General features: G+C 50.7%; 5 protein-coding genes across 5 annotated transcripts; 4 read left to right on the forward strand and 1 right to left on the reverse strand.

Moving 5' to 3' along the window:
- Positions 1 to 1,860: 1,860 nt before the first annotated feature.
- On the forward strand, positions 1,861 to 4,402 carry N0V96_002886 (uncharacterized protein; the record flags this gene model as incomplete). Its single annotated transcript, XM_053199143.2, has 3 exons — positions 1,861 to 2,193; positions 2,254 to 3,351; positions 3,410 to 4,402. 3 exons carry the CDS (start codon positions 1,861 to 1,863, stop codon positions 4,400 to 4,402), a joined length of 2,424 nt encoding a protein of 807 aa, XP_053043408.2.
- Positions 4,403 to 4,872: 470 nt separating this feature from the next.
- On the reverse strand, positions 4,873 to 6,868 carry RRP3 (ribosomal RNA processing protein; the record flags this gene model as incomplete). Its single annotated transcript, XM_065756651.1, has 6 exons — positions 4,873 to 5,182; positions 5,232 to 5,311; positions 5,368 to 5,934; positions 6,020 to 6,160; positions 6,404 to 6,547; positions 6,608 to 6,868. The coding sequence occupies 6 exons, from the start codon at positions 6,866 to 6,868 to the stop codon at positions 4,873 to 4,875; spliced, it is 1,503 nt and encodes a 500-aa protein (XP_065615020.1).
- Positions 6,869 to 7,207: 339 nt separating this feature from the next.
- On the forward strand, positions 7,208 to 8,583 carry SSF1 (rRNA-binding ribosome biosynthesis protein; the record flags this gene model as incomplete). The annotated part of the gene is made up of 2 exons (XM_053199145.1): positions 7,208 to 7,636; positions 7,687 to 8,583. The coding sequence occupies 2 exons, from the start codon at positions 7,208 to 7,210 to the stop codon at positions 8,581 to 8,583; spliced, it is 1,326 nt and encodes a 441-aa protein (XP_053043410.1).
- Positions 8,584 to 11,158: 2,575 nt separating this feature from the next.
- N0V96_002889 (uncharacterized protein) lies at positions 11,159 to 12,280 on the forward strand (the record flags this gene model as incomplete). Its single annotated transcript, XM_065756652.1, has 3 exons — positions 11,159 to 11,363; positions 11,440 to 11,781; positions 11,961 to 12,280. The coding sequence occupies 3 exons, from the start codon at positions 11,159 to 11,161 to the stop codon at positions 12,278 to 12,280; spliced, it is 867 nt and encodes a 288-aa protein (XP_065615021.1).
- Positions 12,281 to 17,560: 5,280 nt separating this feature from the next.
- Positions 17,561 to 19,450, forward strand: AMO2 (cytochrome c oxidase subunit 1; the record flags this gene model as incomplete). Its single annotated transcript, XM_053199147.1, has 2 exons — positions 17,561 to 17,946; positions 18,007 to 19,450. The coding sequence occupies 2 exons, from the start codon at positions 17,561 to 17,563 to the stop codon at positions 19,448 to 19,450; spliced, it is 1,830 nt and encodes a 609-aa protein (XP_053043412.1).
- Positions 19,451 to 19,859: the final 409 nt, after the last annotated feature.

Below are 19,859 nucleotides of genomic sequence, written 5' to 3' on the forward strand. Positions count from 1 at the left end.
CACCGCAACGCAGCGTTGACGCTTCATCCATGAACAGCGGCAAGTCCAGGTGTCAACTTGGAGCAATCCATAGGCTAACAGTCCAAGATGGGGAGAGGCGCAGCTGCGGCCTCAACCTAAGATTGTGCATTGCGGACCCCACAGAGTCAAGCTCCTAACTCCTGAGTTCTGCCTCTTGAGTCTTGACAAGCACTAAGCAAATTCCTCTCACGCAACCCCACTACTGGCCATATCTGTACTTTGCAGATTCCCATCACCCAATGCATCTGTACAAAGTATCCCTATTAGCTCGGGATATGGCCCGCCGCTTGCCTGCGCAAGCATCCGGCATCCAGCAGGCGTATTAGGTAGGCGGTCTCCTGATTCGCCTCGGCTCGCAAGTTCGTCTGTTCGAGGGGCATCACCGAGGGGAATCGAAGGGCCAACTCATCAGTCTACGCCTCAAGACCAACAACCACTTGAGCACACCGTAACTTCAGTCATCCAGAAGAGTCATTGGACATCAGTTGTTCTGTTCAAGAAACTGTTGAGTCACTTGCTGACTCTTATCTGTGAAACTACAGATCTTGCCAATATAACAAAAGACTCAAAGTCAAGTCACCTTGTTAGGTACGTAGCCTTCGGGGTGGCCATCCAGATCTAGATGTAGTAACCTGCAGATTGGGAATAACCCATAGCACTCCGTAGAAAGAAGACAAAAAAAAAAGGGATTCGAGCTCCGACCTAGGCGGGGCCAAGGCTCCTCGGATGTTCGGTGCTGTCCGTAGTGTGTTTGTAAGTTTTTTCAACCCAATCCAACCACAACCCATCCAAAGGGTCCAATGCTTCACGTCCAAATTTTCAACCAGTCATGCGGGAGGAATTGGGATCTGCCTTGGATGGCACTGATCCGCGCTGTCTGACTTTCTTGTCGTTCATGACTCACTGACGGGAAATGAGGGGTTGACGAGCCGGGTGATGCCTGTGCAGCCCTCAAACATTTTGACTACGAGCCCGAACAAAACTTTGATCGAGGGTCTATTACATGCAAGAACGCATGTAGACCTGGCGTGGAGCTCTGTAAAGGGGGAGGAGAGCTGGCAGAGCTCATGTCATACCTACATAAAACCAGCACCAACGATCTAAAGTTACCAACAACCGCAGCGAGAGAACACTTGGTCTATATTTTGTGCCTTAGGGCCTGACCAGTCAATGATCGCCCCTACGGTGACTACACACTTTAATGGTCTGACTCAAAGTCAGTGGCCGAGGGATAATGCTGCCACATTCAGGAACAAAGACACAGAATTGTCTGACAAGTCGGGCCGCACGTAGAAGTGCCGCTGTTGACAACGGATAGCTTCCAGAGAGCGTGCCTCGCCATAATTACCGACTAAGCCATGTGAGCAAAAGGAGACGTGAAGTTGGACTGGACCTGTGAAATCCCAGCTCGAGGTTCCTCCCACCATCGGTCGGACCCGGCGCCTACATGCGGTAGGTACGTACCTGGAGCCGGGCCCCACTGGGGACTTTGTCTCAGCGGGGAGCACCGTGCAAAAAAAAGTTGGTGGGTGTGAGATCAGATTCTTGTCAGGGGGCCAGGGGACCAGGGGCATTAAAGTGCACGTCCCGATTCCCTTGCTTATCTAATCGAGCGGAACAGCCTCGCTTATCTTATCTCGTTGCCCGGTCATCGCAGTAAACAAGGATTGTGTCTCTTTGTTCCATCAGCATCATTCGCGGCCCAGACGACCCGACCCAGCTTTAGATATTCAACCTCGACGAAGAGCATCAATCATAGGACAACCGCGTGTCCTCGAGCAGAAACATAGCCGAACTTCTCAATTTCACGCAAGAGGGACTTCAACAGACGAGCAAAAGATGGATTCCTCAAAGTCGTCCGCAAGCCTCTTCCAGGTGTATTTGCGCTTGAGACCGCCTCCAGCTGGCGCAGCTTCTTTCGACAGATTCGTCGATGTTGAAGAGTCTGGCGAGGGCTCGCACCCGACCCATATCACCCTCAACCCTCCCAACGACCGCAAGCGATCAATAGAAAAGTTTGCCTTCACCAGAGTCTTCGAGGAAGAGGCCACTCAGCTTGATGTTTTCCATTGCACAGGAGTCGCATCACTTGTTGAGGGTGTCCTAGCCCCTCATGGCGGCCATGGTACCGATGCTTTGATAGCTACCCTGGGCGTCACTGGATCTGGAAAGGTAGTCTCGAGCTGTATACGGTATGCCATCTTGGCCTACTTTTGCTAACAAATCATGTAGTCACACACCATTCTTGGCTCGCGTTCAACAAGAGGCATGACACAACTCGCGCTCGACGTCGTCTTTAGATCAATTGGTTCCAACATGTACGATTCACCGACTTTGGAGAGCTCTCTCCAATCCTCAGATGCCTCGGATGCTACCATCATATCGGCACCGTGTTTCCTCGAGACTGTCTTTGCAGACTTTGGCTCATCCCGCGGAGGAGGATCAAGAGCGGGAACACCGATGCTTGTAGGACCCCCCGTTCATTCCGTCAAACTTCCCTTTGAATCTTTCGGATACAATCAGAGGCACAAGCGAACCCAGCCGCCGGTCGAGTTGACAGGCGTGCGCCTCGTGCCGTCAACACCAGACCATCCACGGCGCAAGCTTCGTGGTGGCTTTTCCACGCCAGTGCGGGAAAACTTCCATATTCACGAAGACGTCGCTGAGAAGCACTTCATGGCCGTGACTACAGCGTCCAAAGTAAAGAACACAGCTAAACAACTAGTAAAGGGCGAACACTGTCCTCCTCCTACCCCTCGACGCGCACTCCAACGACCCTCAGCTCTTCCCTCAGCTCCCGATATCAGCTCCGTCAACGTGTCTTCAGACCCCGATTCAGACTATGCTGTCGTTTTGTCCATGTACGAGGTCTACAACGACAAGATTTACGATCTCTTAACCCCGCCTATCAAGTCCAACGCTACGAAAGAGTACCGGCGTCGGCCATTGCTCTTCAAATCAACCGAGCAGTCTTCCGACAGGAAAGTTGTGGCTGGACTGAAGAAGATTGCGTGCACTACCATGAGAGAAGCTATCATGGTATTGGAGGCTGGTTTGCATGAGCGCCAGGTTGCTGGAACTGGCAGCAACAGTGTCTCCTCCCGCAGCCACGGATTCTTTTGTGTTGAGGTGAAGAAAAGATCCAGGGCAGGACGCTACCGATCTTGGACCGGCAACACTCTGACCATTGTTGACTTGGCTGGCTCTGAGCGTGCCCGGGATGCCAAGACGCAAGGCGCCACTCTCGCGGAAGCCGGAAAGATCAACGAGAGTCTAATGTATCTCGGCCAGTGTCTTCAAGCACAGAGCGGCATGGGCAACAGCAGCAAGGTATGTCAAGTCGGATGCAACCCATCGACTAGCAACAATCTAACGTGAAACGACATAGCCTACTGTCATGCCATTCCGGCAATGCAAGATGACTGAGCTTCTATTCTCTAACTCTTTCTCGGCGTCGTCTTCATCATCTGCGGGTGTTGTGCCTCGTCGGAATGCCCAGCGAGGCATTATGATCGTCACTGCCGATGCACACGGCGATGCAAATGCGACTTCCCAAATTCTCAGATATAGCGCCCTTGCGAGGGAAGTAACGATCCCTCGAATTCCCAGCATTACATCGACTATTCTGGCCGACACACCCTCTTCAGCCCACCCGCCGTCAGGTATGAGATCCCCTGATCTGCCTCCACAGCGCCGAGGATACTTTGGCCATGGATCGTCTGGCCATCGCAACTTTTCTCCAAATTCCGATAACGGAGACAGAGTGCTCATGGAGCACGCGGCGCTGGAAATTGCTCGTATGCAAGAGGAGATAACCAACCTCCACGTCGAGTTGGACAACGAACGTGAGATGAGAGTTACTGCTGAAGCACATCTTCTCAGCATGGAAGACAGGCTGCTGGAGCTGGAGCAGACGGTTCGTGAGGATTGCATGGCCGAGTTCGACGCTCGCTTCGAGTTGGAGCTGGCCCGCTGGAAAGCAACTCTTGCTGCAGAGCAAGAGAAGGGCGAGGAGCACTGGGATCGCAAGATGGAGCTTTTCGAAAAGGGGCTTGGCCTAACTATTGATGACGAGGCCGGCGAGGACAAAGAAAACTTACTTGTCGAGGACCTTGAAGACGAGAACGAAAGACTTCGACGTGAGAACGAGATCCTGAAGCGGGAGCTCGCGCAAAGAAGCCCGAGCAAGCGGAAGCCGCTTCAAGAACGCGAAGACTTTGGCGGCCGCAAAGGCGGCGCCACAGGTGTGAGCAACCTGGGCCGCAAGATGGAGCAACTGCGCGTTAGCAATGAGAGTACCGGCGGCAGCTCGGGGAGCCCCAAGAAGATGCGGAAGCTTGCGACGAAGCGATGGGAGACGGTTGCCGACGATGAGTTCTGATTAACTGCTTTGTACAAAGTCTATGGGGAGTTGTCTGCGCCGGAGGTTGCGCTTGTTTCTCGGCATATACCCATGTTGGACCATTCATTCGTTTCCTGTCGGGATTGACGGTGTTTTCGGGATAGGAGTTTGATGTTGCAATGAGTCTGAAGGATAGACAACTGTTTTACTACACTACTTAATTCACTTATCCTTAAAAGGTCTGGCCAGCCGTCCTCTTCAGAAACTCCACCTGCCGCCGCTAGCAGAGACGACATGATGTGAGATCCTTATGACAGGAAATCACGTTTAAATCACTTTCAACCCCCATTTGACCACAACGACATGCTTGTGTTGAATAAGAAAGGGAAGGCATCTTCAACGTTGTGCCAAATCAAGCTTTGCTGATCTTCAACAGTGATGAAAGCTGTCTCACGATATCAGAAACAATGAAACACCGGAAACTCCAAAAAAAGATAGGTATCAAATTCTTAGCCCTCCTCAGCATCCATGTCGTCGTGACGCCTCTTGTTGCCCTTACCCTTCTTACCACCCTTCAGAGTTGAGCCCTTCTTGCCCTGGGTCTCCATCAAATTCTTCATCTCCATTCTAGCATGTCTTTGCGCCTCTTCAACACGGCTCTGGAACACCATGACCTCGTCCTTTTGCGTGGGGTACTCGGTCAGCTTCTTGCCGAGGGCAGCCTCGATTCGCAGGTAGATTTCGAGGTCGTATTGCGTGACGAGACTGATGGCAATGCCTGACTTTCCGGCACGGGCGGTACGACCGATTCGATGGATCCTGACAATGATTAGCCACGGTTGATTGCTTGGATGCGTGTATGACATACATGGTCTTGCTGTCCTGCGGCAAGTCGTGATTTATGACAACGTCAACGAGCGGAATATCAAGACCTCTGGCGGCGACGTCCTGATACAAGTCAGCTTTGCTAAAGAACAATGGCGTGATATACGCTATGGACTTACCGTAGCCACGAGGATTTGACGAGTTCCTTCACGGAAACGAGAAAGCGCACCAAGACGGGCAGTCTGGTTGAGCTGCCCGTGCAGAGGGATGGCGGAGAATCCTAACGCGCGTAGCAAAATCGACAACCGCTGCACCTCCGCAACAGTGCGAGCGAAAATGATGATGCGCTTGCCGGCGAACTCATTACCAAGGTAGATCAGGTAGGTATCCTTCTGTGTGTGAGGAACAAAACAGTAGTGCTGAATCAATCCCTTGACCGTCTGGTATTTGTTGGAGCTGATGCTGACGCGGACGGGGTCTCTCAGACTGGCCCGGGACAGACTCTCAATCTTTGTGCTCATCGTAGCAGAGAAGAGGAAGGTTCGGCGTTCGCGGGGGAGAAATTTGAGGAGAGAGGTGATGGCCGGGCCGAAATCCATGTCGAGCAGTCTGTCGGCTTCATCCATCACCAGGTACTTCAGCGAGCGCAATGAGAAGCCCTTGGTCTTCTCGAGGTGATCAACTAGACGTCCGGGTGTAGCGACGAGGATGTGGGGGCGCTTGCCGAGAGCAATGGCCTGAGAGACCTGTTGTTCGAGCTGTTAGCACTTTCTGCGGCGAGAGAAGCTACGAGGGGGTTGACTCAACGAAGTCAAGACCGCCGACAATTACGGCGCATCGTAAGTTGATCAGGCTACCAAGTGCCTCGAACTGTGCACCAATCTGTGCCGCCAACTCTCTGGTGGGTGCGAGAACAAGTCCGAAGAATGGTTGAGGTTTCTCCAAGAGTGCTTGAATAACGGGGAGGGCGAACTGTGAATGATAGTTAGCGGCCGCATTGGGTAGCATTGCATTCCGTACGACTGTCACGGGTAGAGGGAAACGGTAGGGGATTGGTGAAAATTGATGACCATCGGCTTTTCACATTGCAATCCCACAAGAATCTTGGACACTTGTCCAAGCCTGCACATTCGTCTCGACCCTATTTGGGACTCTCATGGTATGGTTTCGAGTGGGCTGAAGATGTGTATGGAAGCCAGGAAAGAGTCTACTGACAGCCGCCGTTTTTCCTGAACCTGTCTCGGCCAGACCAATGATATCGCGATTCGCAAGGGCGTGAGGGATTGACTGAGCCTGAATAGGCGTGGGCTTCTTGTACCCGAGAGATTCGCATGCTTCGCACAGAGACTCGACGACACCCTGGAACATTGACATTAGAGACCATCACGGATCAAAGGAGGGGTCTTGGTTGCAATTTACCAGCTCCTTGAAGCTCTTAGTTACTTCCTCAGTGGCATCGGCAGTAACATCAGCATTGATCTCGACATCGGAATCAGCATCGGCCGCGACATTGTCTTCAGGTTCAGATTCGGACTCTGATTCGGTTGGTGGGGATGGAGAAGCTTCCGCCTCGACTCTGCGAGACACCTTGGAAGACGAGCCCTTTTGCGCCACCTTTTGTCGCTTGGAGGAAGGCATGCTCGCCTTCGATGACGACTTCTTTGTCGTCGAGGAAGGCATCTTGGTCGTGAACAGCTCGCTGTGCGGTGTGGCGCAAAGAGGAAAAGCGGTTGTCGAAGGCTTCGGTCCAAAAGTTTTAGCAGTGGGCGCGACCTGATGACATCCCGCACTCTGGGAAAGTTTTTAGTGGGGACCTGGGTGTTATCAGCACGTGAAGGCTGTTTTTTTTGGTTCTTATCGACCTGGCCCCGCCAAAAAATTTCCTGCAGACGACCAAAGCATCCAGGTCTCGTCCTAGGCCCAGATACTTTTCGAGTTGCGGATTCTGGATCCTCGACAACTTATCGACGTCAAGGTTTTCCTATCCCAAGTCAATCACCACCCCGAACCCTCAAAAATATGGCGCGCAAGAGAGTCAAGAAGAGGACGCATCTCGGTGCCAGCAACCCTGTCACCGCCGGCGAGAACAATGGCGCAAAGGATCCCAAGAGCATGGTCATCCGCATCGGCGCTGGTGAGGTTGGCTCCAGTGTGAGCCAACTTGCTGCCGATTTCCGAAAGGTCATGGAGCCGGGGACTGCCAGTCGAATGAAAGAGAGAAGAGCAAACCGATTGAAGGACTACGTTGTGATGACCGGCCCTCTCGGCGTCACTCACCTGATGCTCTTCTCGCGATCAGAGAGCGGCAATACCAACTTGCGCGTGGCACTCACACCTCGAGGCCCAACACTGAACTTCCGAGTCGAAAAATACTCTCTATGCAAGGACGTACAGAAGTCCCAGAGACGTCCCAAGGGCAGTGGAAAAGAGCAGATTGCTCCGCCACTGGTACGACAACAATTGCCCTATCCGTTTGAATCCTTGCTAAACAACCTCAGCTCGTCATGAACAACTTCCATACCCCCGATGCCGACGCAACATCCAAGGTGCCCAAACATCTCGAGTCATTGGTGACCTCCGTTTGGTCCAGTGTCTTCCCTCCGCTGAACCCGAATGCGACGCCCCTGAGCAAGATCAAGCGCACATTACTGCTTAACCGCGAAAAGGATCCGGAGAACGAGGGATCCTTCATCATTAATATGCGACACTATGCCATTACCACACGGTCAACAGGGATTTCAAGGCCACTCCGAAGACTCGAAAAGGCAGAGAAGCTGTTGGCTTCAAAGACAAACGGAAAGGGGGGTGTGCCGAATCTGGGAAAGCTGGAAGATATCGCCGACTTTCTTCAGGGCGGAGAGAACGGGGACGGGTATCTTACCGATGCAACCAGCGGAAGTGAGCTCGACAGTGATGCCGAGGTCGAGGTCAAGGAACAGAAGGCTCAGAAGATCAGGAAGAGCGCTGCCCCGGTCGACGACGATATGGCCGATGAGGATGATGCCGTTGAAAAGCGTGCCGTCAAGCTCGTCGAGTTGGGTCCTCGTATGCGCCTGCGTCTGACTAAGGTTGAGGAAGGCCTGTGCTCTGGAAAGGTCATGTGGCACGAGTATGTCCACAAGTCCAAGGAAGAGGTAAAGGAGTTGGAGAAGCGCTGGGAGCAGAGACAGAAGGAGAAGGAGGCCAGGCGGAAACAACAAAAGGAGAACGTCGAAAAGAAGCGAAAAGCCAATGCCGGGAAGGGCAAGGGGGCCGATGAGAGTGACGTGGACATGGACTATGACGACGAATTTGACAGCGAAGGTCTGGCTGGCGATGCCGAATACCAGGTCAATGAGGCCATGGAGGATACGGGCGAGTGGGAGGACGAGGAAGACGAAATTACCAAGGGCTGAAAACTGCGATGTGCGTGGTCTCTTGGCCCTCATAAAAATAATACCAAAGCGGGACAATTTTGATCACTGTTTGAAGTATGCAAGCCAATCCTCGTGACATTAACACAGCTATTCAGCCCCTCTTTCCGTGTCCGAGGAGAAATAATTTGGAGTTGTTTCGCCGCGTGAAAGAAGGGGCTGACGGACGCTTGATTGATCAGCTCTAAGCCTAGAAGTCTGGCCGAAGGTATGGCATCTAGACCAGTCACGAAGGACATCAATGCCAACAGCAGCGGGAATGCCGTGGTATGTGAGCATCACCACCTGAGGAACTCGTCGTCCTGGCTGTGATGTTTCTTCACTGGTGACGATGCTTGTTCAGGAATAAGGATTGGTGACAGAGAAAACAGTGTCGAAGATTCATGGACCAGCTACATACCTCCATCTGGTCCACCGAAAGCGTACATAGCATTAGTGATTCCTAACATCCAGGCAATTCCTGATCACCAGCCGCTAGACCCAACTCCTAACTGTTTGATGAAGGATGCAGGCACAGTATGCTTATGAATGCCAGTGGTAACGAATAGAACGATGAAGAGACCAATTAAGGAGGAATAGAGCAATATTTGAAAGATCAAGGTTACCCTCTTAGATGTAAAGACCACCAGAAGCGCTTGAAGTCGTTGTTCAGAACCACAGGCACGATAAAGGCTCCAACGGCTGAGGAAGAAATGCCGTAATTGTTACAACAGTTGCTGCTCCAAAATAGATCAGATAGATCTGCCACTGAATTCCTCCGAAAGCCGGATGCTAGAAACGAATCATTCCTGAGAGAGTTGCCGCGAACAAAGATGTCCTAGAGCATCTGCAGCATCTATTCAGCTTCATCGGGTTCACATGCCACGGACGTGACAATCCACTAGGCCAAAGTTGATATCCACCCGACCAAGAATCCCGTGGATCGTCTCGTGTTGGCAGGTGCCATGATGTTGCAAAAGTGATATTGACCACCACTTGACTATTACCGTAAGATCAATGATGAGTCTTAAGTATTATGCGCTGAAGTGCTTTGGGAGCATGAAATATCGTAGTCAACTTACGGGAAAGGCTGAAGCAATTTGAACCAGACCAAGGGTAATGATGGACTGGGCCACGAAAGCAGCTAAGAGGCCGAACAAGCAAGATCGCGGCCCCCTTGAACCAGATTTTGTCCGAAGTTGCTGTTTCATAGCAGTCAGCTGATCGTAGTCCCATCCATGATGTTCGATAACGTACAAGGTATCCAACCTATGAGTCGGTGATAGAGAAACCGGGATTCAGAGCTGACATCCAGCTGGACTGGTGCGGCATGGCCGTGCTATGGCCATTAGCCCTCAGAATGGTATCGTCTAGATCGACTGGGTTGCCGCGTGTACCGTTAGAGATGCTATCTTGATCATGTAATTTCGAGGGAAGGAGGGCAGGGTTTGTATTTGTCGCTGGTCTATCCAGGCCTTTCCCTGGACTGACAAATGTCTCGCGATCGTCAATAGCCATCTTGCTATGGTTCACGAGTCACAATGTTCCGACTGATTCTCTCTCAAATGATCCCTTGTAGCAGGAGGCTGTAGGATATATCAGAAACTTTTGGCACGACACTTTAGTACTGCTCGCTGGATATACGAGCCTGTTTTCTATACTTCCGATCAAATCTACGAAATAGCATATTCATTGATGTTGCAATGAATCAAACGCATTCCACCTATCTTGATTCAGCTGCATCCCTTATCTAAGTTGCAGGGATAGACGCGTTGGCGCTCCTTGGAAAGATGAGGCGGCGTAGTATCGAGAGAACTGGCGAGGAGCCCAGGCTCGCGCTATCTTCAGGCAGCTTGTCACCCAACACGTTGGCCTAGCACCCGCGACGAGGCCTATCCCCGGAGTCGCAATCTCCAGTAGGGTAATACTTACTAGCTCAATGTAAGGTAGCTTACATATACTGCAACATTGCATTAAGCGCCTCATCTGTGGACTTGGCCATACCGAAACGGTTAGTGGACATGTTTGATGTGCCGCTTTGGGTTCTTGCACTGTTGTCATGTGAAAACAGAGTCACCACATTGACATAGTCTCGATGACAATAGGTGTAGGTTGAAGGTTGGTGTTTTTGTGTTTCTCTACTTCCTCGAACCGTGCGGAGCTAGACTGCAGTTGTTGGTTGCATACAGGGTGCTGCATGCCCTGAAAGGCGCATACTCATGGCTGGTCTTGTTGACCCCACCCATCTCACATGAGTGCGTTCTTGTTCCTTTTTAGGCAGTATCTTCCACTCCTCTGAACGTGAGGATAAACTTCGGCCGCCAGCTTACCACTACTGTGCGGAGTGGCAAGCATAGCCCTGTTACAACTTCACGACTACGGATACTGCTTCCACATCGTGCTGAAGGTGCGTTGTACATGAGACCTTGTACACTAGATCGTCGTAGTTTATAAACCATTTTCTCTTTGCAAAGCCCCCACAGCCCTGAGCACGCGACAATTAAGCTCGGTATCTTGTTGCTTTTCGCCATACCTCTTGTTTCACGGACATTGAAATCAAATCGTGTCCTCATCCACAATGCCCGATATGAGTGCTAAATACGGTCCTGAGGTCCAGAAGGTCTCCGCAGACACACCATTAGACGACATCATCTACCTCCTCAAGCGTGACGGGGGCGTCTTCGTTAGAGATCTGGTCTCTGTCGCTGATGTCGACAAAGCTCACGAAGAATGCCGCGAACGCCTCGAGAATGATGTGGAATGGAATGGCTCGTTCTTTCCAAGTAAGTGTCTACAGTCTCAACGTCAACTACAAATATTACATGGCCTGGTATGTTTGTGCTGATGCACGATCATCAGAGGAGACTCAGCGGGCACCAGCCTTGTTGGCTCTCAGCCCTACGTATGCCAAAACGCAAGTCATGAACCCAGTCTACCAAAAGGTGTGTGAGCACTTCTTGACCACCCGAAGTTGGTTCTGGTGGGGAAACGAGAAGAAGGAATCTGTGTCGAAGCCATATGTTCACTCATGTACTGCTATGAGCATTGGGCCTGGGGGCAAGGCTCAGCCCTTGCACCGAGACGACTACATCAGTCACAACTATCATCAGGAGGTGAGTGAATGGGACGATGAGCGAGATAAGAGCCGGGAGACCGCTGTTGGGCTCTTCGTGGCTGGCTGTAAAGTCACAAAGGAGAACGGTGGAACACAATTCATTCCCCGGAGCCATCTATGGTAAGTAATGCCCCTTATCCTTGCGAGCGCTAGGGCGCTATGAGTCGACGCGTTCTCGATCGAATGAGCCTCCGACCTAGAAAGAAAGATGAACTGATACCATGATATTGAAGGGGTACTGATAGACACATGCCACCTCGAGTAGAGGAGTGCATCTACGCCGAGATGGAGAAGGGCGATGCCTTCATCATGCTGGCATCCGCGTACCATGCCGGCGGCCACAACACAACAAAGGATCAGAGACGACTGATGTTTGCAACATTCTCAATTCGAGGCTATCTTCGACAGGAAGAGAACCAATTCTTGTCTGTGCCTCAAGATGTTGCAAAGAAGTTGGATCAACCTATCCAGGAGTTTATGGGATACTCAATGAGTGATCCGGCCTGTGGGTACGTTGATCAGATGGACCCAATCTTTGTGCTCCGTCCCGAATTGAAGGGCGATGGGCGCCCTTCCGACTTTTGATTGGGAGAGAGATCGAAATTAGTTTGAATTGTATGGGAATTGGAAGCCTTACTTCAACTTCTCGGCTTGAGGCCGTCGAGGATGGCACTTTGCTGCTGAGGCATATACCTACCTTATAGCTTGAGAAAATCAATCATCGAGTATCAAGAGTCGGCACGAATTATCTGGGGAACAATGAAATTTACACCGTCGCCATTTCTCACATGTGGAAGCACTAGACTAGATTATTGGGCACTCTAGTCTGCTGTAATCTTTTACAAGATGCCCTGGAAGTTATTCACCAAATGGTGTCGGCCATAAGCATCGTGCTAAAGGCTTCACTAGACTAGCAACGATTATCGCGGCAACTCCACGTAAATCGGTATTATCATATTGAGTGGCAAAGCCTTTGGCAAGTCTTTCTAAAGTTCCCCGAAACCAAAATCAAATGAAAGAAAGCTCATGATGATCATAGTTCGACCGAACTTGTAATGCCTCATATCATGTGGGTGCTAGTATGAGGCGGCCGGGGAAAACACGTTGTCTAAATGGTGGCTGTCGGCGCGGAATTCAGATGCCTTTGTCATGACTCCACCACCACTTTAGCGGATGCTGCTTACCTGCAGGCTGCACACCTGTATCCGCACTACGTACCGCTCCTCTCTAAGGTAAGGTAGGTAGGCGTGGTAGGTTAACGGCTGTACGGAATACATGGATTGCCCAAGCGTCCAATCCTGAACAACCAACATGAACCCCAACATCGGGCGAGACTCTCTAGTCCGCCCGGCCTTTCTTCCCCTTGCTCCCAACATTTAGTCGGATAGTTGCGTACAAATTTGGTGATCATACCTCACGACAAGATCTACGAGATACGGATGCGGAATGCGTGCCAACATTGCCATGGCCAGGGGCTCGAAAGCCGTCAGAAAAGGTCTGCTTGGTTCTCCCCCCTCTTGCTCTGAATCTTGTACCAGAAACTGCACTAGATGGCACTCAGTCCCTGCCTGGGCCTTGTTGAGCCAGATTGGGAACAAGTTTCAGCAGCGAGCCATTCTGTCGCTCACGATTTCTGAGCGTGCGATTTACTACCCGATTATGCCTCAGCTCCCGCTCAGATTTCATCGCTAACCATCAACAGATCCAGCGTGCGGAACCTGTAGAAAGAAGTGCCGCAAGTGTGACCGCGCGCGCCCTGTCTGCAATCGATGCAAGTCAAAGGGCTTGCATTGTGAGGGCTATCCTCCTCGATTCCAGTTCTGTGAATCATTACAGACGCCCAATTTGATAACAGCTGGCGATGAGCGGGACCCAGAAGAGGAGCAACAGCGCGTTCAGCCTGACGTCCTACCCACCAACGAGCTTACTCCGGCCCAAAACCTGAGCTCATCAACGTCGACCCCAAATTCACTTTCTTCAGATCACCCAAGCCAAAGTCGTCGCATCCTCCAGACTTTGTCACAAGGCGCTTCTCCAGCCTCGCCCCAAGACAGATCTCTTGGCGCACCGTCACCGGCTACAATCACCGGGCACCCTGTCGACGATCTACTTCTCACGAGTAACAGCCAGAAATTGCTTGTTTACTGTAAGTTGCTCATTACCCACCTCCGAACCTTCCATCTCCCATTTTCTCTTAGCCAGTGTGACATCATCGTTTCTGACAACCAGTTGTAGTTGACAGAGAGCTGAGCCAACACCTAACAATTGTCGTTGAAGGCGCGGATAACCCGTTTCGCGTACATGTACTTCCACTGGCCTACAATCACACAGGTGTGCTCCATGCAGTCCTGGGACTTACCGCGTGCCATCTGCACCTATCACCATCAGGTGCTAAACAGGTTGACATGGCCACTGCCTTACAACACCGTGTTGCTGCATTGAACGGGCTAAGCTCCCTTTTAATCAAGGAAGAAATCTACGGACTTACAGAAGCTGAAGAAGAGGCTGCACTAGCAATAATCTTCCTGTTGGTACTTCATGATGTGAGCTCCATGATACTTTTCAAGTTCTTCCACAGCAAGAATCACCTTGGCTAAGCAATCATATGCATCATGTCTAGATATGCGAGTTGGGAATATCTGCTCATGCCGTTCATCTGAATGGCGTGTCATTCCTTTGTGGAAGAATTGCATCCCCTTTAGGGAGGGCTGAGCGGTCTGCAGCAACCATATTCTTTTTGTCTGCGTTATCATGGTAAGTCTAATACTCGTGTCCGATCTCAAAACTCTCCGGTAACAAATATGTTGATCAGGTTGGATGTCTTAAGAGGATTCAGTGGTGCCGAAAAGCTCACCTACTCGGAGAACGTCCGGAAATGTGTTGCAAACATCACCAGTCCACACGCAGCCCTGCACACCTTGGTCGGCTGTCCCGCAGTAATATTCCTCAGGATCGGGGACGTAATAGCAACAGCCAAGCAGAATATGCAGGGGATATTATCTACCGTCGACTTTCAGACCAAGTTAGACGAGGCAGAGAGCTTTCTTCGTAGCCTCGATCTAGACACGATCGAATATCCCACACCACATCAGGAGTGGAGACAGCTTGCGGAGGCGTTTCGACATGCTAGTCTGCTGAGGATCTTACGATGGCCTGATACGTTCGCCATTCCCTGCGAAGATCCGAGGATCAGATCATCGGTATTAGCAATCTTGGATTGCTGTGCCAACGTGTCAATGGATTCCTCATTCTTTAAACGGCTGTTATTCCCTCTTTTTCTGGCGGCAACCGAGACATCTGAACGACATCAGATACACTATGCTAGCCTTTGTATTGAAAATATTCGACGCTCCACAGGATTACAACATGCAGCCATGATGGAAGTCCTTGAGGGGGTTTGGGAGGAAAGAAGACTGAAAACCCGGGGCTGGACGAATGTTCCCTGGATGGAATTTGTGAGTAAAGACCTGAAAAGTCGCTTGGTTCAACATTCATACTCATGAGAATACAGACCTGTTCTGAAAGTATGCAGCAGCAACACGCTTATCTTTTCTTCTAGACAAACCTGCAGAGTTATGAAAAAATGACTTGCCAACTAATATACCACAAAATGGGAATTCCGGAAGATGCAATGAAGCAAATAACTCCCAGCCTCGGAACGGCAGTCTTCGGAAGTCCGCCTTGCAAACCTATCTAAAAGAATAACATGGTTAACGGAGATGCCTGGGTTCCGCCACCTTGAAGTATGTCCGCGGTATGTCGTGTGACCTTCGATAGAGATATTCGATAGAACTCGTTCGAACTGCTCAGTGCGAGACTCGAAAGCATGTTGTCAATGATTCAAACTACATCGACATGGCCGAGATCTGGGCAATGACCGCCAAGTTTGATAGTGAGAAGATGTTAAAGAGAGGCTTTGAACATAGTAGAAAGTGTCATTTGATTATTGTAATTGAGCCCTCTCAACTGTGATAGTTATGTACACCCGCTCAGACACGGGCTCGCATGGGCTAGACGGAAGCGACGCAGGGGCTGGATACAGTTACAGGCGTATCAGCGTGTCTGGAAAGGCCAAGCCATCATCCAACAGTTGAAACGATGCGTTGTTTGGTATTGGACTTCTTGCAAGATTACAATGATTTCCAACTCATCGTTGATTGACACATCTGGCGTTGATAGTGTACTTGTGATCTAGTTATACAAACCCCCATTTGCACAAAGAACGGACCCAGTAGTCCACCGAGCGTCGCTGCTACAGAGGAATGCCACGAGAGGTGCGACGTCATCCACTTCTCCGATCCTCGCCGCAGCGGGTGTAGACTCAATCAGGGGCTCCATGTCTTTCCTAAATTGGTCATCGCTTTCGTTCCACTGGTCTACGTCGTAGGTCATGTCAGTCTTTCTGCGAAGCGCGTGTTGGATGTGAGAGGCCTACCAGTAGCCACCGGGCCGGGGTTGACGCAGTTGACAGTAATGCCATGCTCTTGGCCGAGCTCTTTGGCCCACACACGTGCAAGTGCCTCGTTGGCCGCTTTTGTGGCAGCGTATACGGTTTGTCCAGCGACTCCAAGACGAGCAGCTGCAGAAGAAACAAAAACTATTCGACCACCTCGGGCAATATGCGGCACGACAGCTTTAGTCAGAAAAATTGGTCCCTTGACATTAGTGTCAAAGTGGGTGAGGTACAAATCCTCGGTGACTTCATCAAGGTTGGCGTCAACACCCAAGGCCGCGCTGAGAAGCAGAGTAAACGTGTCAGAATCAATCACATAGTGGCCAACATCAAGCCAAAGAAACTGAGAACAGAAACTGACTTATGAACCAAAATTTCGATTTTGCCAGTTCCGCTAAACTTCAGCGTGGTGTCAACGAGTTTGGAAATCCCAGATAGTTTCCCGATATCTGCCTGAATCGCAATGGCATTCGATCCTTGCTGTTGGATGTCCTTGACGATGTCTTCAGCTCGCTGGCGACTGCTGTCTGTCACGAAGTTGACGACGACATTGGCTCCTCGCCTCCCAAGTTGTTTCGCAATGGCGGCGCCAATTCCCCTGTGGAATGAAGAACATCAGCTATAGTCTGACCCACGAGCCAAAAGACTGGCCAAGAAGGCCGATTTCTCACCGTGAAGCGCCGGTGACAATGGCTGTCTTACCGGTAAGATCGACGCCTCTGAAGTCAGACATGGTGGGATGAAGTTATTGAAATTGTGCTGGGTTGGTGTTCACGTACAAAGCTTCTGAATATCTCTAGCGAAGCAAAAATCTGGGAATATATGGCATATATCTCTCCCAAAGATCTGGTCTTGTTAGATTAGTCGCGGTTGCCGCAAGATGTAAGATCGGCAATAGTGTCCATGTTGGGCTACCCCGCGTTGCGCTGTATTCCTTCGCAGTGCTGACGTGGGTCCTTGCTGAAGGGACCGGCTGGATGTCTTTCCGGTTCAAGCCAGGAGATACGCTTGGTTTGCCAGGTGCTGCGCGTGTCCTAATACCATTGTTCCAGAGTAATCGGGTCTGAGATTGCAGTTATGTTTGTTTGGTAGTTAGGATCGTTCTCACCCCGCGTGAAGACGATAGGTTGCCCCTCTTTCCATTTTGGGAAGTGGTGAGTCGCTGCTGGAAGTATGTCCCTTTTGGGAAACATGTAAGTCCGCAACGCGAATCGAACGACTTTAGCTTAGTAGTCAATTATGTTTCGTAATATACAAACTAAAGAAGCAGTTCATCATGAGAGTCAATCTTGTAAGTATTTGTATGGAAAGATGTCGTTTCTTGGACTGGTGCTGCTCATTGAATCCAGCCGTACTTTCACCCTCAAACACTACACTTCCTGATCTGTCATCAGGCTTATGAACAAGTCACTATGGCCCAACACCCCCTTGATCCCCTTTCGGTCAACGAAGTGCGTCAAGCGTCCCGCGCCCTGTTAAACGGACTGAGCCTGCAGAGAGAACAGATCAGGTTCAAAGTAATCGATCTCGCCGAACCTTCGAAAGATGAGACCTTGATTCACCTCCTGGAACACGGCCCTGTGCCTGATCGCAGAGCTAGGATCTACTATCAACAGAAGCAGAAGGAGTTTATGAGCAGATCAATCATCAATATAACAAGCGGAGTCCTCGAGAAGACCGACGACCTCCCTGACGCCCAGGGACCAGTGGACTGGGTTGAATACGAGCTCATCACCACAGCTTGCAACGCCCATCCAGATGTCTTAGCAGAGGTCGCGAAGCTGCAAGTCCCCGAGGGGTGAGGCTCTCAGCCCCCTGAGTTCAATATAACAGAGTTAGCTAACATGATATAATATAGAGCACGAGTTCTCAATGACCCTTGGGCTTACGGAACTGACGATGCCGAGGAGAGACGCCGTCTCTTCCAATGTTACATGTATCTTGCCCTCAACGACGACGACGAGGCCAACCACTACTCCATCCCACTCCCTCTTGCTCCTATCTTCGATGCTCAAACTTGTGAGCTAGTTGAGCTGCAAAAGCTTCCTTTGGGGATCGATGCTGAAATCGACGATGAAACACAACCTTGGCTTCCTGTCAAGCCAGTTGAGTACAGCGCAAACATTCTCGGACCCGATGCATTTAGGAAAGACCTAAAACCACTACAAGTCGCCCAACCAGAAGGGCCTTCATTCGAAATCAATAATCGTACGGTATCATGGCAGAAATGGCAATTTCAACTGGGATGGTCTCTGCGTGAGGGTCCAGTTCTGCACGACGTACGTTACGAAGGCCGGCCTCTATTTTACCGGTTATCGATGAGCGAGATGACGGTGCCTTACGGCGATCCTCGAACACCTTACCACCGGAAGCAAGCGTTCGACCTTGGCGACTCCGGCTTCGGTCTCACTTCCAATAGCTTGTCTCTTGGCTGCGACTGCCTCGGCCACATTGCCTACATTGATGGCGTTCGGGTTTCAGCAACAGGAAACCCCATTGTTATGCCGGATGTTGTCTGCATGCACGAGATCGATGACGGGATTGGCTGGAAACACACAAACTTTCGCAGTATGAAGTCTTCCGTGGTCCGGGACCGAAAGCTCGTTGTCCAGTGCACTTCCACTGTAGCCAATTACGAATACATCTTAGCATACATCCTGGATCAAGCTGCGAATATTCACATCGAGGTGCGAGCAACTGGAATTGTCTCCACTATGCCAATCCGCCCCGACCTCAAGACGTCGCCTTGGGGAACCGTTGTGGCACCCGGAGTCCTTGCTGTCAACCATCAACATCTTTTCTGTGTCCGAATCGACCCGATCCTTGACGGAGCACGAAAGAACACAATTGTGTACGAGGACTGTGTTCCTGTACGAGACGATCCAGAGCTCGACCCCTACGGATGTGCGTTCCGACTTGATACCACACCTATTGTTTCACCTGGTGGTTACGATCTCGATTCAACAAAAGCTCGCACTTACAAAATTGTCAATCCGGCTCGCAGGAATGAGGTGTCGGGAAAGCTGGCTGGGTACAAGCTTCATGCATCGCCTAGCCAGATGCTGATGATGGGGCCTGAGACTTTCAACCATCGACGCGGAATCTTCGCGTCTAAGCCAATATGGGTCACTAAGTACCGCGATGACGAGTTTTGGGCTGCTGGAGAGTTTACCAATCAAAGCCGAGAGGACACTGGCCTCGCAGAGTATGCTGCACGAGCAGAAAATGTTGAGGCTGAAGATGTTGTTCTTTGGCACTCGTTTGGTCTGACACACGTCACACGCCCCGAAGGTACGAGATGATTCTTTCTATACTTTTGTCAAAGAAGATACTGACCTTGCTTGCTTAGACTTCCCTGTTATGCCCGTGGAGAAGTTGTCATGTGCCTTGAAGCCAACGAGCTTCTTCGACTTCAACCCTTCCAATGACGTTCCGAGATCCGATCAACGTGACAACCAATCGACGCTCCATGATCAGAGTTCGGCTACTCCTGAATGCTGTCAAAACCCATAAACGCCACGTCTGTAGAGTGTCAATGGGGGCCAAGTGACTATTTAAAGTATCGCATGTAGATACTCGTAAAGCGCCATTTATGTCGCTGTCTATTTTTTCTAGTTGCACCATCTTCAAGTAACTGGGACGCCTCTCATGCGATGAGTTTCAGAGTACATGATTATTGGGAGTTGAATTACCAACCGAATCAATTGGGCA

Source organism: Colletotrichum fioriniae, assembly GCF_027942845.1.
Source record: "Colletotrichum fioriniae strain IMI 355084 chromosome Unknown scaffold_2, whole genome shotgun sequence".
Classification (NCBI taxonomy): Eukaryota; Fungi; Ascomycota; class Sordariomycetes; order Glomerellales; family Glomerellaceae; genus Colletotrichum; species Colletotrichum fioriniae.